We start from the raw sequence: 17,948 nt of genomic DNA on the forward strand, positions 1-17,948 counted from the left end.
CGTGCGCGGCCGTTCGCGCGCTTATCCCGTTGCAAACCCTGATCTCTCTCTCGCTCGCTCGCTCGCGCGCGCGCGCGCGACGGGGGAACGCGCCGGTTCAAATCTCGCGGCAACTTGCCAACATTGATCCCGCCCTCCGCCCGCGCATCTACCAATCAGAAGAGGAGGTGGGTGTGAGTGACGTGACAGGGAGGTTTGGTTGAGGGGGAGGGAGGAAAAAAAGGCTCAGGTTTTAACTTGAAGTTGGAGTGAGTGGGAAAAGAGAGGCCTGTGTGGAGGGTGCGTCGTCATGAAGGAAGACAAGGAGAATACCAAACCCAAGGAGAAGAAAGTGGAGATTAAGTGTGAGGAGAGGGCAGAGAGACCCGAGAAAAAGGAGAAGAAAGAGGCCTTAACCAAGGTTTGTGAAGCAACAGGCCTGAATCGAGTAGAGCCAGGTTCAGGATGCAATGTCTACCTAAATGGCTGGGTTTTTATATACACGTTCTTGTTAATAGTTCCATGTTGCGCTTTGTAGGTTAAAACCATGTCTTCTATAGAAGTTATGATGCTGTCAGTGTAAATGTACAAATCCAAGGTAGCTGGGCTGTTTTCTGGAAGATCCTGGTTTCTTACAACAGTCCTATTTGTTTTTGTATGTACATAATTCTAATAAATGCTTTTTCTTTTTGGTAAGTGATTCATGTGAGAAATGCACTTTTAGCTATGACTGCGACAACAATAATAAAAGCCTGATAGAGCTGAATTAATTAATGTATACACTTGTGGCTGAGTCATTCTGGAGTTTAATCTGTGCCTCCACTAATGATCAGCACTCCAACTGCTTCAGATTTGCCTTCGTTAGTTTTCCTGATATCAGCACTCACTGTTTAAACTGAAAGCAAATTTTTAAAGAAATATTTGTAATGTTTAAATGACCCTGATGGTAAGACTGCACCTTTTTAATAGACGTGTTCAGTGTTACTAGGGGTTTTCTTTAATAGTAATTTACTGAATATCCTCTTACTGCAGTAGGACCATAAAACATCTGTTGCAAAACTATAACAATTGGATTGTTCTTATTTTTCAGTATTTGGATGTTCAAAGATTGAGTGGCACATTGGATCTGAGCCATCTGTTCCTGAACTTAAAGCTATTTTAAAATAGCTTTAACATTAAGATGTGGTAACATTAAGATGTGCATTGTATATTTTTTTAAAGAAGTAGCTGATAGAATATTTTAACTGCCTTTACAATCAGGTGGTGATCCGCCGTTTGCCTCCCAGTCTGACAAAAGAACAGTTAGAAGAGCAACTTGCCCCGTTACCTGAGCATGATTACTTTGAGTTTTTTTCTACCAATTCAAGGTAAGTAAGTTACCGTTACAGAATTGTATCAATCTTTTTTGTTTGTGTAAATCATGACGTCCACATTATCAACTGCATTAAAAATCAGAGGGGGTGGCCTTTGTTTCCCTTAACCTCTATTTGTATTGATGGACCCACCCTCCTGTGGTATTAGTCAAGTACAAATCCTGTGGTGCTACATTCATGATGTTGTCAGTTGATGACATCTTAGAACCCCATTGAGACACACTTGAGTTTGATTTGCACATATGCACTGAAACAATTCTAAGTTCACATTGATCGTAAGCCTGACAGGCTGCAGAACATTTTGGGTGCACACCGATACAAAACTGGCAGCATAACTCTTAAATCAGATCCCAATCTGACTCTGGAATGCAATAAACCCTTCATGTTGCTGTCTCATACAACCTGTGCTTGGTACCATGTGAAGTATAGTCTGTTGAACCTAACAGTACACTTTAATAAGACTATACATTAAGTTGGTGCTCCCACCCACTGTAATAGTAAAAAGTAGTGCTGAGGAACATGCGTAACATACATAAACACACATGCACAGAGTTATCTCCTGGCAGACCGAGTACGATTTGCACACCGGCTGAGCTTGGGCACTGCTGGCTGCACTTCACACTCTATATCTACTGGTCTCAGACCAATAGAGCAGCATATTTGCAGTCACAGGTATGAACAAAGATCTCATCTGATTAAATTGATACATTCAGAGTCATACTGTGCTCAAAAAAAAGTGTAGCACAGTGATGTGAGTGGGCAATGTTTCAAACTGATTGTTGAACCCAGTGCTGACTGAGAATGACACTTATTTTGATGTACTGCTGTCCTGGTGGCAGCACTTCCTCACTTTTTTTGCAGTAGTGCGCTGAACATAAGTACAGAACTTGACCATAATCAACCTGATTTTGTCGAGAACCATTTCTGAATTTAAACTTTATGAAATGATAGATAACAAGATAATGCTCAAAAGTGGGTTTTTTGTGAGTATTCCTTATTTCATGGTGATGTAACATGTCAGTTTGGTTGACCTATTGGGGAAATTCCAACTGTGGAGTTTTAATTTTTTTTTACACTTGTCAATTGAAATTGTTGCTGTTACAAATTTCAGCCGTTGTTGAGTTTAACCCTAAAATTATGTTTCAGTTTGGATCTTTTATGTTGGGTCTTAATTCAATTTCTGAACCACAATAAATGTGTAAAACTTTATCTGCCTATAATGAGGGGAGCTTTCTGTTGTACAGATTGCTAACACCATAACTATTGACTGTAAACTTTGTAATGTAGAGTATTTTCTGTAAAACAATGTAGGTTTATTGTACCTTTTCAAACTATTTCTTAAGTAAAATCTCTGTTTTTCCCTACAGTTTATTTCCTCACATATTTTCTAGAGCATATATCAACTTTAAAAACCAAGAGGACATTGTCCTCTTCAGGGATCAATTTGATGGCTATGTTTTCATTGATAACAAAGGTATGGTATTTTTAAACTCTATGTCTGTGTATTGTCGATAGCTCCTGGTTTGCTTTCCTCAATTGGCATCCATTAGTTCTTTGTCCTCATGCATCCATTTTCGAATATTGATGTTGAGATTTCTCTATGTAGTATAACCTAGTAGTGATCGCATTTTGATGCTATGCTTTTAAAGCATCCTATTACTATGAAATGTTTTTCTTTGCGTGATTGCCTTAAAGAGCCAAAATACATTTTATTAAAAAGATTGGTGCTCTGGGTGTTGCAGTTGTGAACAACTGGTATGAGAAAATGTTAAGTAAAACTGTTTAATTTTTCCAGTTACTTGTACTGATCAGTCTAGATTTATTTTGCTTTTACTGTACTTCCACCAGTAGATGTGGAACACATCAGAGAATGGAGTCGCACACCGAATAGGCAGATATCTGTCCTGGCAGACACAAAAGTTGATTTAATTTTTAAAAAGGAATCCTTTAAGTGATTTAATACCATAAAGGATGTTTTACTGTTAGCGTTCCATGACTGGATTTATTTCACATGTGAAAGGAACTTGCTTCCTGTGGTGCAGATGTTAGTGAGTATTACTTCACTCGGGGGTTGGGGGGGGAACAACACCCCAGCTGGTGCAATATACTACATGTACCTTAATTTTTCAATGTATCGTTATTTATTATTTAAAATGACTGCATAGTCTGTCTAATGGATCTAAAAAAAACCTTAACTTTTTTTTGGACAGACTGAGCTTGTCTCCATCCTACTTTTTTATGAATTTAAGATGAGGGAAAATATTTTGGTAGAAGAAAGTTTACTTGGGTCCATTCTTAATTGTTAAGAATCCTTTTATTTGTTCCCCCCCCTGTTTGTCTTTTTTTCTCTCTCCCTGCCAATAGGTCAGGAGTACCCTGCTATTGTAGAATTTGCCCCATTTCAGAAAATTCCAAAAAAGAAGAGCAAGAAAAAAGATGCAAAAGCGGGAGCTATTGAAGATGGTACGGAGCATATACATTTTAGTGATGGTATGGATTACCTACATTATTTTAACAATGTAAATGTTTTGTTGTAAGCTGTTGTTGTCTTGTCCCTATTCTGTTCCATTTTGTTTCTGCCTTCATGTCCTTCAGCTAGGCGGATTGGGTGCTCTGGGCTGTAAGCTACTCCTTGGTTGTCACTACTGTTCTGTCACCTCATACGAGATGTGTTTAATATATTGGGTTTCCTGTGTCCAGTCCCCTTGACGGAGGGCTCTTATCCTGCAGCTTGGCAAAGATATGGCTACCTTGTTAGGTTAAAAGCTGGATCCCAAGTCATGCCTGTTCTTTCAATCTGTCACTAAACTCGTTTTTGCTGAGCTAACTTTAATTCCATTAGTTTAGAGAAATGCTGGGGTTTTAGATGGGAAGTAACTACAGCATGATTCATATTTGAGGGGGGGGGTGGTTTTAGTGAAATGTTTAAAATGCTATAATTTTTGTTAATCACATGCTTTTCTGTTTAATCTGCAGCGTAATGGGCTCAAGATCTATTTTTAAACCAAATGACCTAGAATGCACCGTTACTTTGTTTCTTAATGCAGATGATGCTGGTTCACGTCCCAGAGCTCTGTGACGCTTTAACATGCCAACTTTAGTTGTCATGAGTTTATTTTTTTCTTTAGCTAGACCACTTGACAACATGCCTTGTATTAATGGAAGATGGGTGTTTCAGGTCTCCTAGTACAACACGGGGCATCCTGTAGCTGCTCCAGGATCAGTATTGCTGGTAGTTGGAGAGAAGTCTATCATCTGGGCTGACCTCCTCTTAGCTGAAGGAAACTGCATGAAAAGCATGGCTATATATTTTTTGTGTGCTTGGGGAAGGCCAAGTGCCAGTTGTTGGGATTCTAGTCTCCTAGTGAGGAGTTGGAGCTCTGTGTTATGCTGACTGCTGTTGAAGTTTATTGCATTTGTACCAATTGTATGGGGGGTGGGGGGATGATTCCCTCTGCGCTATATTAGTGAAATTGTTAACATTTTTAAATAGTGTCAGCTGTGGCTGAGTTGATAGCGCTGTTGCCCCTGAGTCAGAAGATTGTGGATTCAAGTCCCGCACCTGGGACTTGAGCACAAAATCTAGGCTGACGCTCCAGTGCAGTACTGAGGGAGTGCTGCACTGTCGGAGGTGCCATCTTTCGGATGAGATGTTAAACTGAGCCCCGTCTGCCCACTCATGTAGATGTAAAAGATCCCATGGCACTATTTCAATAAGCAGGGGAGCTCTCCCCCGTGTCCTGGCCAATATTTATTCCCTCAACCAACATCAGTAAAATAGATTATCTCATCATATGTCTCATTGCTGTTTGTGGGACCTTGCTGTGCGCAAATTGGCTGCCGCATTTTGTATATTACAACTGTGACTACATTTCAAAAGTACTTAATTGGCTGTAAAGCGCTTTAGAATGTCCTCTGGTCATGAACGGCACTGTATAAATGCAAGTCTTTTCTCATAAATGGATTTATGACTTCATGACACTAGTGCACAGAGGAAATTTTTGCCCCGTGTGTCATTTTTATCTGTTTACAGTTTCAGCTGAAAATAAGCATTTCACCATGTTTTAAAATGCAATCTCCATCCTTTTTTAAGAAAATTTGGGCAGGTTTTCGACTATCCTACCTGGAGAAGTGAGATATATTGTGCAAATTGTTAATGCAAATGTCAAGTGGATTTACAGTGAGTTTTCTAAAACTATATTTAATGCAGCTACTCTTGTCCAGTTTTCTCCTGTCCCCTCTCCTTCTGAAGGCACTGGCTTCTTGCTGGGGTACGGATATTGATGCCAGCTGGCTCCTTCCAAGTGGACATTATTCACACATGAGCCTTTAGCGAGAGCTGGAAGACTATTCAACTGTGGGGAGAGGTGGTATGAATCACAAACGAGCTCGTCCTGTCTCTGGGCAAAAGTGCTTCTAGCAATCATGAGCACAATCGCTAGTTGATCTTCCCCTAGCCTAATTCAGCGGCACTGAGGCCAATTGTAGTGCCCTAACCGTAGCCCCAGGCTGAGATCAGCTAATTCCGGACAAGCCAGGGATCGATGCACAATACTGTCCAAATAAACAAAATCAAAAAAATGTATAAATGAAAGGGCTAACAACCAAAAATGTTGTTCTTTAGCTGAAACCTGGCATTTTGAATTGTTTGGGATTTTTTAAAAAAAGCATAATAACCACAATTAAACTGATATTTAAGGTGGAATGGTGCAGTACCTTGAAGTGTCAATGTGCGGTACATTGTGGTGGGACGCAGGTTCAATCTCTGCTGTTGAGTTTCAGCCTTGCTGCTTTGGACAGGTGCAGAGGGGAAACTAAGTGCTGTCCCACCGAGATAGGAATTTGGAGTGTAGTTCCTGGACCGCAATTGGGAGTGTTTGTAGTGCCTGATTATCAGCAGTAAAGGTTTATGCCACAAATTTCCAGGAAGGGATGTTAGAAGGTAACTTTTTTTTTCAAGAAAGGGGCAGGTTAATTGGATGTAATAACCTTGTCTAAGTTTTTTTGAGTCTCGATTGTGTTTATTATAGAATAGGTTGCATTTTTTTATTTGTTTTTATTCTTTTACCAGATCCTGAATATAAAAAGTTTTTGGAGAGTTATAATAATGCGGATGATGAGAAAAATTCAAACAATCCCGAAACACTTCTGGAGGAAATTGAAGCCAAAACAAAAGAGCTGGCAGGTAAATAGGGCTGTTTTGATGAGTCTCTGCTTACCTGCTGTGACTGTAAAAGTTTGTAGATAAAAATGATGGTTGCAGAATTTAATCCTGTAAATTATAGCAGAATTCATTAATTAATCATATGCCCTTTAATCTTGATGTGTAAACCTTTTACTCCATATATTAAACTTTAGTTTGATAATTGTTTCTAAGATTACAAATTTAACAATGATCCCTGAAGTAGGGCTACACTGATCGACTTGATTTGTTATCTTTGCTGGTTAAAGTTAACTATCTTGCTTCATGGCTCGTGATGTGTCCTTGATGGGCTATAGGTGCACGATGGATTACATCAGGCAGGTTAGAATGATAAAAGTTTGGTAATTCTTTAATAAGCAGCAGAAATGCATCCTAGTCATTATCATGCATGGGTAATCGAGCTTGTCCTTGAGCACCATGTATGCCATTTGAGTTATTTTAAAACACAATTCCCCCTTTTTTGCTTGTGTTTGTTTTTCTGTTCTTGTGTTGTATTCCTTTTTATCTCTACATATTTGCATGCCCCTGCTGAAATTCAAAACCAGGTACTGTAGTGCAGTTGCCAGTCCAGTACCATAACCACTACAAGGTTATGAATTCAGATCAATAAATCTGAGAATTTGTGGGCTGGCACCAGAAAAAATGACCTTGAAACAGTTGTTAAAAAGGGAACAAAAAGACAACCCAACTGGGTTCACTAATTCCCTTCAGAGAAGGGAATCTGCCACACCTACCCAGTCTGGGAGGACCTGTGACCCTAGTCCACACTAAATAGTTGACGCTTGATGCCCTCTGAAATGTCCTAGCAAGTCACTCAGGGTTGGGTAATAAATGCATTACCCCTAAGAAATTCAGCCTTGATTATGCACCCATGAATAGACCCACCATCTTTCGTGCATGCTTGCTCATCTACACCAATTCTTTCAATTTATGACCAAATGGACCAGTATTCAAAGTAGCAGTTTGCCTCGGATGCTGGTACATGTTTTCTCAATGTTATGTTGTAATTTTGGAGGAACTCAAAATCAAAAGTTTTTTGCATTAATGTAAATGGATGACTTTTTTTTCCACTTTAACAGCTAAGAAAACCACACCCCTTTTGGACTATGTGAAAAATAAACAGGTAATCACTTTCCTGGTTGTCTTCGATTTTCCACGTTTTGACTTTTTAAAAAATAGTTTTGTGTTTATTCAAAATATGTCATTAATTGTCTACTGTATGTCACTATTCTCCCTACTCAGAGAATAAGAGAGGAAAAAAGAGAAGAAAGAAGGAAAAGAGAGCTGGAAAAGAGAAGACTCAGGGAAGAAGAAAGGAGAAAATGGAGAGAGGAAGAAAGGCGGAAAAGAAGAGAAGCAGACAAGCAAAAGAAGATGTTAGAAAAAGGATTTGATAAAGACAAAGATAGATCAAAGGACGAACCGAAGATAAAGGTACATTAAAGTGTCAATATTCCTACAAAATCATTTTTAATTTAAAAATTTTACAAAATGTCTAACAGCAAAATATGATTGTGGATTGTAGCTTCTGAAGAAGCCAGATAAAGGGGATGACTCAAGTTTAGAAAAGCCAAAGGAGAAAGTAAAGAAACTGGAGAGAGAAAGAGCTAAAGAGGACAGGCCATTCACTGGACAAGGAAAACGCCTGGAGAGTGCTATCAAGGAGGATAAAGGAAAGAAGTGAGTGAGAATAAATTAAACTACATGTATCCTTTCCAATCTTGTTATTCAGTTGCTTGCTTCAATATGCACGTTCTCTCGCCCATGATACTAAATTGGCACTGGAGTGGTTTGCATGTACACTGCAATCAAGGAGGAAGTTGACAGTATTCATCCGACTGAATTGTGCATTCTGAGCTCATATCGTTCATGAATTTAAGATAATTATAATAACTAAGATAATTGGCAAAAAAGCCAAGAAGGGAAATGAGAAGAATTTTTTTTTACACAATGAGTTGTTATGATCTGGCATGCACTACCTGAAAAGGTGGTGGAAGTAGATTCAGTACTAATATTCAAAGGGGAATTGGATATATGCTTGAAAAGGCGAAATTTGAAGGGCTATGGGGAAACAACAGGGGAGTGGGAGTGATTGGATAGCTCTTTCAAAGAGTCGGCACAGACACACTGGGCCGAATGGCCTCCTTCTGTGCTCTATGATTCAATGAACCTAGCCCTTGAGAACTGGTTTCTTGCCTACATAAGTTCAGAAGTGCTGTATTATAAACTCTGGCATGGGTATTTTTCTCCCAGTGTAACATTCCCTAAGTGTAATTTTGAAGATGCCAATTTGTTCAACAGGCAGCACATATAATGTGTAAGAACATAAGAAATAGGAGCAGGAGTAGGCCATCCAGCCCCTTGAGCCTGCTCCACCATTCAACAAGATCATGGCTGATCCTCTACCTCAATGCCATTTTCCTGCACTATCCCCATACCCCTTGAAGCCTTTAATATCTAGAAATCTATCAATCTCTATTCTGAGCCTCCACAGCCCTCTGGGATAGAGAATTCCAAAGATTCACCACCCTCTGAGTGAAGAAATTTCTGAGCTGGAGTGAGGCATCATTAAACCTGGGAGCAGCCTTCCCCCTGGGCTGCTCCATGCTGTAATTTTTCCTATTTCTTGCAGCATCAGTCAGTGGAGGACTGCCCCTTTAAATAGAGCTCCTCCAGCTGACAGACCTTACTGCACATGCGCAGTCCGCCCGCTGCGCAGCTTAGCAGCGGGGAACCCGGAAGAACAGGTAAGTTGATCCAATCAGCCTGCGATTGTGCGCGGGGCAGACTGATTTCACCGGGCGCGTTATTCACGCGCCCAATCGACACCCCCCCCCCCCCGCCCGCCGCCATGGTAATATCTGGCCCAAAGTATTTGTTTAATTTCTCTGCCATTTCCTTATTCCCTATTATAAATTCTCCCATCTCTGCTGTAAGGGACCCACATTTGCCTTCGCCAGTCTTTTCCTTTTTACATACCTATAGAAGCTTTTACATGCCGTTTTTATGTTTCTCGCTAGTTTACTCTCAGTCTATTTTCCCTTTCTTTATCGTTTCTATTCTTCCCCCCCCCCCCCCCCCCCACCCCATGTCAAGCATCAGTTCCGTGGCCAAGAAGACAAAATGGTGGTATGCCCTAGCATCTACCATTGCATCTTTTGAACTGGTTATTAGGATCTGGTGTGAGTTACTGGGCTTGTGTATTTTTTTTTCCCTTCTCACTTTCTGTGTAAAGGTATTTGACTGCTGGGATTTGTGGACACCAATCTGTATCCTCCCACTCTGGACTACTAACATGTTGCACTGCAGAGCAGTGTGTGAATTTTAAACTTGTCTGTTGAAGGAACCGTCTATGGTGAGACTTCTGCTGAGTCTGGTAATGGAAAAGGACCAGATATCTGGTAACTACTCAGAACCATTATCTAGATAAATAAGGTATGATTCAAGTGGATTTTGTACTGTGAATGAACTTGCATTAATATAGCACCTTTCATGACCTCCAGATGTCCCAAAGCGCTTTACAGTCAATTAAGTACTTTTGAAGTGTAGTCAGTGTTGTAATGTAGGAAACACAGCAGCCAATTTGCGCACAGCAAGGTCCCACAAACAGCAATGAAATAAATGACCAGATAATCTGTTTTAGTGATGTTGGTTGAGGGATAAATATTGGCCAGGACACCGGAGAGAACTCATCTGTTCTTCTCCAAAATAGTGCCATGAGATCTTTTAAATCCACCTGAGGGCAGATGGGGTCTCAGTTTAATGTCTCATCTGAAAGACAGCACCTCTGACAGTGCAATACTGAATTGTGAGCTTGGTGTGGGACTTTAACCCATAGCCTTCGGGCTCAAAGGTGAGAGCGCTACCACTGAGCCACAACTGACGCCAAACTGAGGGGTGTTGCACGTTTGGCTTGCATGTAATGGGCCGTGTTAACCAGCAGCCCGAATTGTAGCTGCGTAAAAAGAACTGGAGGGAATTGTCCAATGCAATTTTACCAGCACACATATTCTTCATCTGATTGCCAGATAATGGACTAGCTAGAAAATAAATTATCATAAAAGGTTTTACTCTTTTTTGCACCATTTGACCGTAACTAAATGTAAATCGCTGCTTGGCAAGTTGTGAAATTGAATTCAATAAATCTGGTAATTTATGGGCTAGCATCAGAAAAAGATGAATGTTAAACTGCCAGATTGTCGTAAAAATCCAACTTCTTCACTGGATGTTCTTCACAGAAGAAAACCTGCACACCTACCCGGTCTGACCTACATATGTCTCCAGCCTCGCACTACTTGTTTGACTCTTATCGCCCTCTGAAGTGTCCCAGCAAGCCGCTCGGTTTTAAAACCTTTGCTAAGAAGGCGCACCACCTTCTCGGTGCAACAAGAGATGGGCAATAAATGCAGCCTTGGCAGCATGCCCCACTTCGCCAAACAAATCTTTTTTTTTAAAAAAAGTTCATGTTTTGAGCATCGAAATAAGTTTATTTTGTTTGGACACGACAGGATTGAGGATGATGGTGGAAGAGACTACCGGGAAAAAGAGGACAGGGAACGAGAGAGACGGCTGAAGGAGAAAGAGCGACAGAAACGTCAGGAGGAAGACCGGCGGAAACCAAGGGAGCGATGCGAGGCTGACAAACCTTTCAGAAAAAAAGATGAAGAGATCAAGAAGGAAAAGGATCAAACGAATGAAAGAGCCAGGAAAAAGGAAAGCTTGGAGACTGCACCAAACTTAGATAAATCGGAGAAAGGAAAAGAGGACAAGAAGGAGGATAGTGCATCAAAAAAGGAACGAATCAGAAATAAGGTACAGGAATGTTTCATTTTAGTGACCTTGTAATTAAAACACAGGAGGGATTTTAGGAAAACCAAAACTTCTTTCTGCCATTATAAAGACATCTGGGGTTTAAATTTAAGCGTGTTGCAAATGTAATATAATACTCGGTCTTCATTTCTGTTGGTTTTTGCACCTAAATCTCTTAGAGCCATTTAATTGATCAAAGTAGCACATAATATTTCAAATGTCTTGACACTGATTTTTTTTGTTTACTCATTGCTGTGTATGTCAACCTACAAATCAATCACGAATGTAGTTAATAAATAAGTGGACTTTCACTATGGGATTAATAGGCTAGTAACTTGGGTCATAAGTTAAAATTGCTAAGTGAATACTTGAACCCCTGCTTTAAAGAATTCCTTGAAAAAGAGAATCTTTGAGTACAATATTGTTGACTTGATTGTATTAAGATTCCTAGCTGTGTTGGAACATGTAGTAGGTTCATTTTCTAGCTATTATGGGAGAGCCAAATTTTTACCCTAATCCATATTAGTATTGAAACCAAGCAGCGCAATATCAACTTAATTTCAAAAGTAAGGAATACCTTCAAAGGTATATCATTTGGTCCCTGTAGATATCCTGTTTTATGCAATCTAAGATTGGTGCATTGTTAGTGGTTTTGTTTCATTACATGGATGCCTTATGCTCCATTGTGCCTACAATTTGCCTTTGAGAGTATTACTCTGGGATATAGTTATAAATTGTGCACTTTGCGCTTGAGATTTTATTTCATTGATTTGAGTTGCAGGGAAGCAAAAGGCTGAAAGATTTTCAACTTTATGAAAGATCGGCCACGATGTGCTTAAAGCATTTTTAGTAAAGAAAACACATTTTATAATATTGAAATGTTATAGCATTTAATCCAGCTTTAAAAGTGTAATCCATCTGGGTATTTTCAGTTCTTTTATGTCCCACTTCTTTGTTTTTGGTTTCAGGACCGCCCGACCATGCAACTGTACCAGCCAGGAGCACGGAGCCGCAGCCGGACAGTGACGTGTGCAAAGTCTGGCGAAAGCAGCATAAAGTCGACGGAGGAAAGTGAGGAGATAAAAGAGGAATTTGAGGCTTCCAGGAATATTGCTGAAAAGGAGAGTGAAGAATGAAAGCGCTGCAGCTTGTTCAGAGGTTCAGCAGTCACGCTACACCGACCGAGTGTGGGGGAAATCCAAAAGTGTCCTTATTGGAGAGGAGCTCAGAGAACGAGGATGGTGCGTTTTGCTTGTCAAGATAAAATGTTTGAAACTGGTAATTTCCCTTTTTCTTAAGAATGGAGTTTTTTTTTGCCATCACGATTGTGACGGTGCACTGATGTGCAAGATTATTGCAGCTGGAGATTAACTGGGATGTAAATTAGACGTTACGCTTACTAGACAGGTGCTAGTGACTCTGAAAATGTACTAGCCAACAGCCTTGATATGAGCTAATGATACTAATGGCATCCCATCATTAGCTTCAGTAGGCAAGAGGCCAAGTAAAGGATGCGCTCTGTCAGCTACAGCAGAATTATACCAGCAAATGCTAGTAACTTACCTGGGTTGTAAGTTAAAATACAAGTTCAACGTAACATTACAGATTATAGCATGAGACCAAATTGTTAGTGGCCTTATTGATCTTTTTACTTGTGGAATGTATGAAAAGGCCCAGGATAAAAATAGCATTTACTCTTTCACACCTATCATAGGTGTTGCATTTAGTGCAGACTTTTTGTCTATAACTGGAAAAAGTACCAGTTGCAGTTTGTATTGAAGGGACTGTGGAGGTTATGTAATTCTTCAGTTCTATTCTTTACACCCTTCAGACCTATTTACTAAACTTCTAGTGATTCCATAGGAAGAAAGAACTTGGAAAATCTAACTTTTGTTCATTTCCTGGCGCTGCGCCACTCCAGTTCTTTTTGACTCAAATTGCACACCATCATCCAGGCATATATAAAGTACATATAAGAGCTTATTAGAAAATGGTTGGAAATGATTCATACTTGTCCCTTCATGCGTCATAAAAAAAATTTGCTTTTAATGTAACTCCCTTCCCCTTTTCATAGCTCTATTCATTTCATTGCTGTAGGAAGTCCCCTACAGCTGCCATTATCTGGTCAGCCAGCAGAGGGTGCCAATAGCATCGCAATGTGGCGTCTTTATTTCAAGGTGTTATCGTTATGGAAACATGCTGTTGGATGGAAAGGCAACGTGTGTGTGCTTTTTTTTAAACAAAAGTACTGGAATGGCAGTCTGACCCTGGAGTAGGAAAAATAGTTGAAATTCAGTAGCGGGGAGGTGGAAGAAGGGAGACAAGAAATCTGTTCGGTGACCAGTTTTATTTTGGCGATTTACTTCTAATGAGTGTGGCTAGTTTTGGATCATGTGTGGCAAAGTAAGCAAGAGAATGTTGAGCCTATTTCTTGATCCCTGATTTGCAACATTGCCGGTTCCTTTTTGTTTCATTACATATTGTGGACATGGCGCATATCTTCAGGGTACTAGGAATTGTTACAATCAAAAAAAAAACACAACATGCAGCAGCAGACTCTGTTGGTTTTACTTTTAAAAAAAAAAATTGTGCAGCATCAGAAAGGTTGCAAAGCTGTTCTTACATTCCAAGAACAGAACTGTTGAAATGATTCCTTCAGTAGAAAATTGAAACTTTTACTACTTTTAATTCTCAAGACTATGCATTTCCTTTGTTTTTCATGCATTGTTTATACTTTTCAACAGTGTTGAACACTTGCGATCAATAAATACCAATGACAAGATGCGTGCTGTTTTGTTTTGTCCAGAAATTAGCATTTTAGTAGCATCTTTTTAATTCGAATGAATTTCTAGACTGTCTTGTAGGCCAAATGTGTCATCATCGCCAATGGAAGGTTAAGGTGTGACTAAACCTGGTGGCACAGTGACCCACGTGGTTCCCAAAGGTGACGGTTCAGGTCCCCGTGAACGATTTCTTGTAAAATTCACCCTTGCAGAGCCCAGAAAGCTGGTTCTTTTACAAGCGAAGGGACCACTTCTCCGCACCATGGCTCCAAGGAAAGGTGGCAAGAAAGCCATTAAATACCCTCTGCAAATGCCAGGCGGTGGCCAGAAATCTCTACTTTACCCCCAACCCTTCAGTGTCTCTTCCTCTAAGGCCCACTACCGGACTCACCAACCATAAGAACTCCACCCACCGGTGCAGAAACCCCTGCTGTCGTCCTGCACAAATAAGAGGTGAGGGCAAAATCTCTGGTGCAATTGCACTTGGGGCCCCTCTTTACATATGCTGGCAAAATCAGTGTAGCTATGACAGCTGATCTCTCAGTGGGTAATCTCACTGCTTAAAATGTCAGCTTAACTCTCCAGGTGATCAGGAGTGCTAATTCTGCATGGTGAATATTGAATGCTAAAACTAAGAGGCCTCGGTGCTTGCAGTTGATGGATGGGGTTGACCACCTCATCCACTGAACCTCTGCACACTGCACCAGGCTAGGCATAAGTCTGAAGGCTAACACTACTCGAGTTTACTTCCCGGAATGTAAACAGGAACCTCAAAGGTTGTGTGTACAGGAGGGGGAAGGAAACCTATCTTGCTGCAGTAAAAAGGGAATGGTGTGCACAGTGAGGCACATGTGAGACATTGTGATGGATCTGAGGGGATAAAAACTCCCATAGGAGGGGAAGCAAATTGACCATTCCCTCTGCTTGGTGGCTGCACCAGAGAGCGACACCTGTATCCCAACACAGCTCCCCCTCTATCTGTTGATAGCACCCATGGGTACATGCACCAACTGTTTCTATGGCTGAACTCAGAATTTATCTCCCTGTATGTCAAGGCATCCACCACCCATCAAACGGAGAGAAAAAAAAATCCTGATGTACCTCAAAATCATGAAGGAAAATTCAGAAAGAATTTTTAAAGCTTCATTCTGTTAAGTGAGTTGAACATCTGTTATGTTAGAATCAGGAAGTGAGCAGCTGAACTACGAGCAAACAGAAAACATATGCATAGCCTCTGCATCCCTGACTGGGGACAATCTTGCTCCAGGTTGATATCCAATACCCACCATTGAAAGTGTGAATATTAGGTGAGGACAAGATCGTACATAATGAGCATCTCCCGCAATCAAATAACCCACTAAAACTGTGTAGGCTCACATGTAAACAATGGTCTCCTAAGGTGTGAAACCAGTAGACTGTTGGTGTTTGTGGAAACATACCCCAGCACAAATTACTATTTTTTTTTAGCAGAGAGGCAAGAGGAGAAAATCAGGAGGGGGAGCATAAGGAAGAAATTTTGGCATGAATTTGTCAGATAAGTGAGTTGAACCTCTTTTGACCTACATTGGGTCCTGGTTCACCAATACTTCCATTTTAAAATTCTCATCCTCGTGTTCAAATCCCTCCATGGCCTAGCCCCCCCTCCCTATATCTGTAACCTGCAACCTTCCAAGAATTCTGCGTTCGTCCAACTCTGGCCTCTAAGGGGCATGAAGTCAATGGTGGATGACCTCACACTTCTCCACATTGAATTTCTGGTTGTGTGGGGTGGCCATTCGGAGCTTCATTAGGATATTCAAATGGGGACAGGGTAGGGTACTACTCCATTAATCCACTCCTGCAGAGAAAGGTGTAATTACCACCCTTTGACAGTTGTAGGTGCCTCCTCCCAAGTAGCTGCAGCAGAAGATCACTGTGGCTTCAATACAATATTTGAATGCGTGACTTAACCATTACACTGGATGGTTCTTCAGAAACACCCTGATCACATCATTTCATGCTTGACATGGTCGTACATGCACACCATTCACTTGTTATACTGATAGATAGCCCCCATTTGCTCTGTTGGTGCTGCAGACCAACTCATTTCAGGCTCCCTGAAATCACCCCATAATCCACTGAGGCACACCTCTTGTGTCATAGTCTCCAAAAGCTTGCTGAATTTTTATCTCTTTTCCCACAATGTGATATTGTCTTTATTGCCTTTAATTGTCCCCATCCCTTTAAATTTACTTTGCATGCAATTTCCTCCTCTCACCGCTTGTGCATCACTCCCAGACCCATCTGAGCCTGTACCTTGGTGCTTTGAATAATTATGTAAACAAGCTTAGATGAGAGAATCAAATCCTATTTGCACTTGACCTTTTGGGCCAAATTTGCTCCAGTTTTAAACCATTTAGAAGTGACAGGCCTGAAGAATAAAACTTGTCCCTTTGTTACTACTGCTTGATTCTGGCAATCTATTTGATTTGGAACAGCCTGTCTTTGATCTGCCCTTGTTATCTCACTTTAGCTGCATTCTTTAGTGTTGATTCAGTGACACAGTACACGCTGGGAGCACACCTCACTGAATCCAGCCAGTTGGCCCGAATGCAGGAATCACAAGGTGCCAGAATCAACAATGGAAAAACATTTCAGGTCTTTGGAGGACGGGCAAAGAGTGTGCAAGAACCTCATTAGAGGTCCTAATGTAATACAGTCCGATGCAAGTTGAACCCTTGCCAAAGTCAGAAATCTTTTTCACCTGCTCACAGCTTTAGTGCTGCTTGCCCATATAAGCCAGGCACTGCTGGGATTTGCTGCTCTAGCCTTTGGGAGTTTAGTTCTTAAGGGTGTTTTTGACTGATTATTGTTCTGCCTTTTTGGATTTCTAGTTTCTGCATTGTCCTTGTGCGTTAGTTGTTGCTGGTGTTGGGCACTTGTTTTTTGCATTGCAAAACTGTTCTTGCACAATCCATTTCGCTCAACAGTGGTGCCTACAGCTGCTATTCCAGTGGTAGCAAACTAATTTTTCAGCATTGTAATTATTTTGGGCATTCCTATGGTAGTTCTAAATTTGGAAAAGGAAGAGAGAAAGCCAGATGTGATGGTGACCAAAAACATGTATTTTTGTCTAAGACTCAGTTTCATATAGGCTTCTTTAATTCTTTTTTTAAAAAATTATTCTTGGCATATGGGCATCCCTAGTTGCCCTTGAGAAGCTGATGGAGACCCACCTGCTCGAACCACTACAATCCGTGTGGTGAAGGTGATCCTACAAGTGCTGTTAGGTAGGGAGTTCCAGGATTTTGACCCAGCGACGATGAAGGAACGGTGGTATATGTCCAAGTCAGGATAGTGTGTGACATGAAGGTGATGGTGCTCCTATGTGTCCAATTCTGTCACAATACGTAAGTATACCTCCGCCATAAGTCAGGTGATTGGAAAAAGGTCCTTAAATCAGACTGGACCTTGGTACGCTGGATCTGGCCTCCCCTGTCGGTTTCCTGTTGAGAGGGATGGAACCTCCACCTGCCCCAAACAAGGACACTGCATTAAGAGGGAGGGTGTGGCTGAGGCTGGAGGCTCCCAGCTCAGGTGTTTTCTCATCCACACCTGGAGGAGCAGCAGTGACCCAGTATGCTGAGTAAAAGCAAGCCATATTGGTTAGCTGAACAGATATGGGGGAAACCTGGGGAGTCTAGGCCTGGGATGCAGCCTGGACCCTTGAAGATTTTTGAAAATGTTACGTTTTTGCCACTTTATAAAGGGAACCAAGGTTTCTGGCAGTGTCCTAGCACTCCCTCAGACCCAAAACCGTCT

At 41.1% G+C, this 17,948-nt stretch overlaps 1 protein-coding gene across 1 annotated transcript; it reads left to right on the forward strand.

The window, feature by feature from the left end:
- Positions 1-182: 182 nt before the first annotated feature.
- On the forward strand, positions 183-14,146 carry upf3b (UPF3B regulator of nonsense mediated mRNA decay). Its single transcript, XM_067997248.1, has 10 exons — positions 183-400; positions 1,240-1,346; positions 2,720-2,826; positions 3,717-3,842; positions 6,424-6,537; positions 7,635-7,678; positions 7,798-7,989; positions 8,081-8,235; positions 11,064-11,367; positions 12,333-14,146. Exons 1-10 carry the CDS (start codon positions 290-292, stop codon positions 12,498-12,500), a joined length of 1,428 nt encoding a protein of 475 aa, XP_067853349.1. The 5' UTR covers positions 183-289; the 3' UTR covers positions 12,501-14,146.
- Positions 14,147-17,948: the final 3,802 nt, after the last annotated feature.

This window comes from Heptranchias perlo, chromosome 15 (genome assembly GCF_035084215.1).
Source record: "Heptranchias perlo isolate sHepPer1 chromosome 15, sHepPer1.hap1, whole genome shotgun sequence".
In the NCBI taxonomy this organism is placed as follows: Eukaryota; Metazoa; Chordata; class Chondrichthyes; order Hexanchiformes; family Hexanchidae; genus Heptranchias; species Heptranchias perlo.

Excerpts from the sequence above, each read along its gene's own strand:
- upf3b (XM_067997248.1), top strand. The coding sequence starts at position 290 with ATGAAGGAAGACAAGGAGAATACCAAACCCAAGGAGAAGAAAGTGGAG. Across the intron at positions 401-1,239 it reads AGAAAGAGGCCTTAACCAAG|GTGGTGATCCGCCGTTTGCC; the intron begins GTTTGTGAAGCA and ends CTTTACAATCAG. Across the intron at positions 1,347-2,719 it reads TTTTTTTCTACCAATTCAAG|TTTATTTCCTCACATATTTT; the intron begins GTAAGTAAGTTA and ends TTTTCCCTACAG.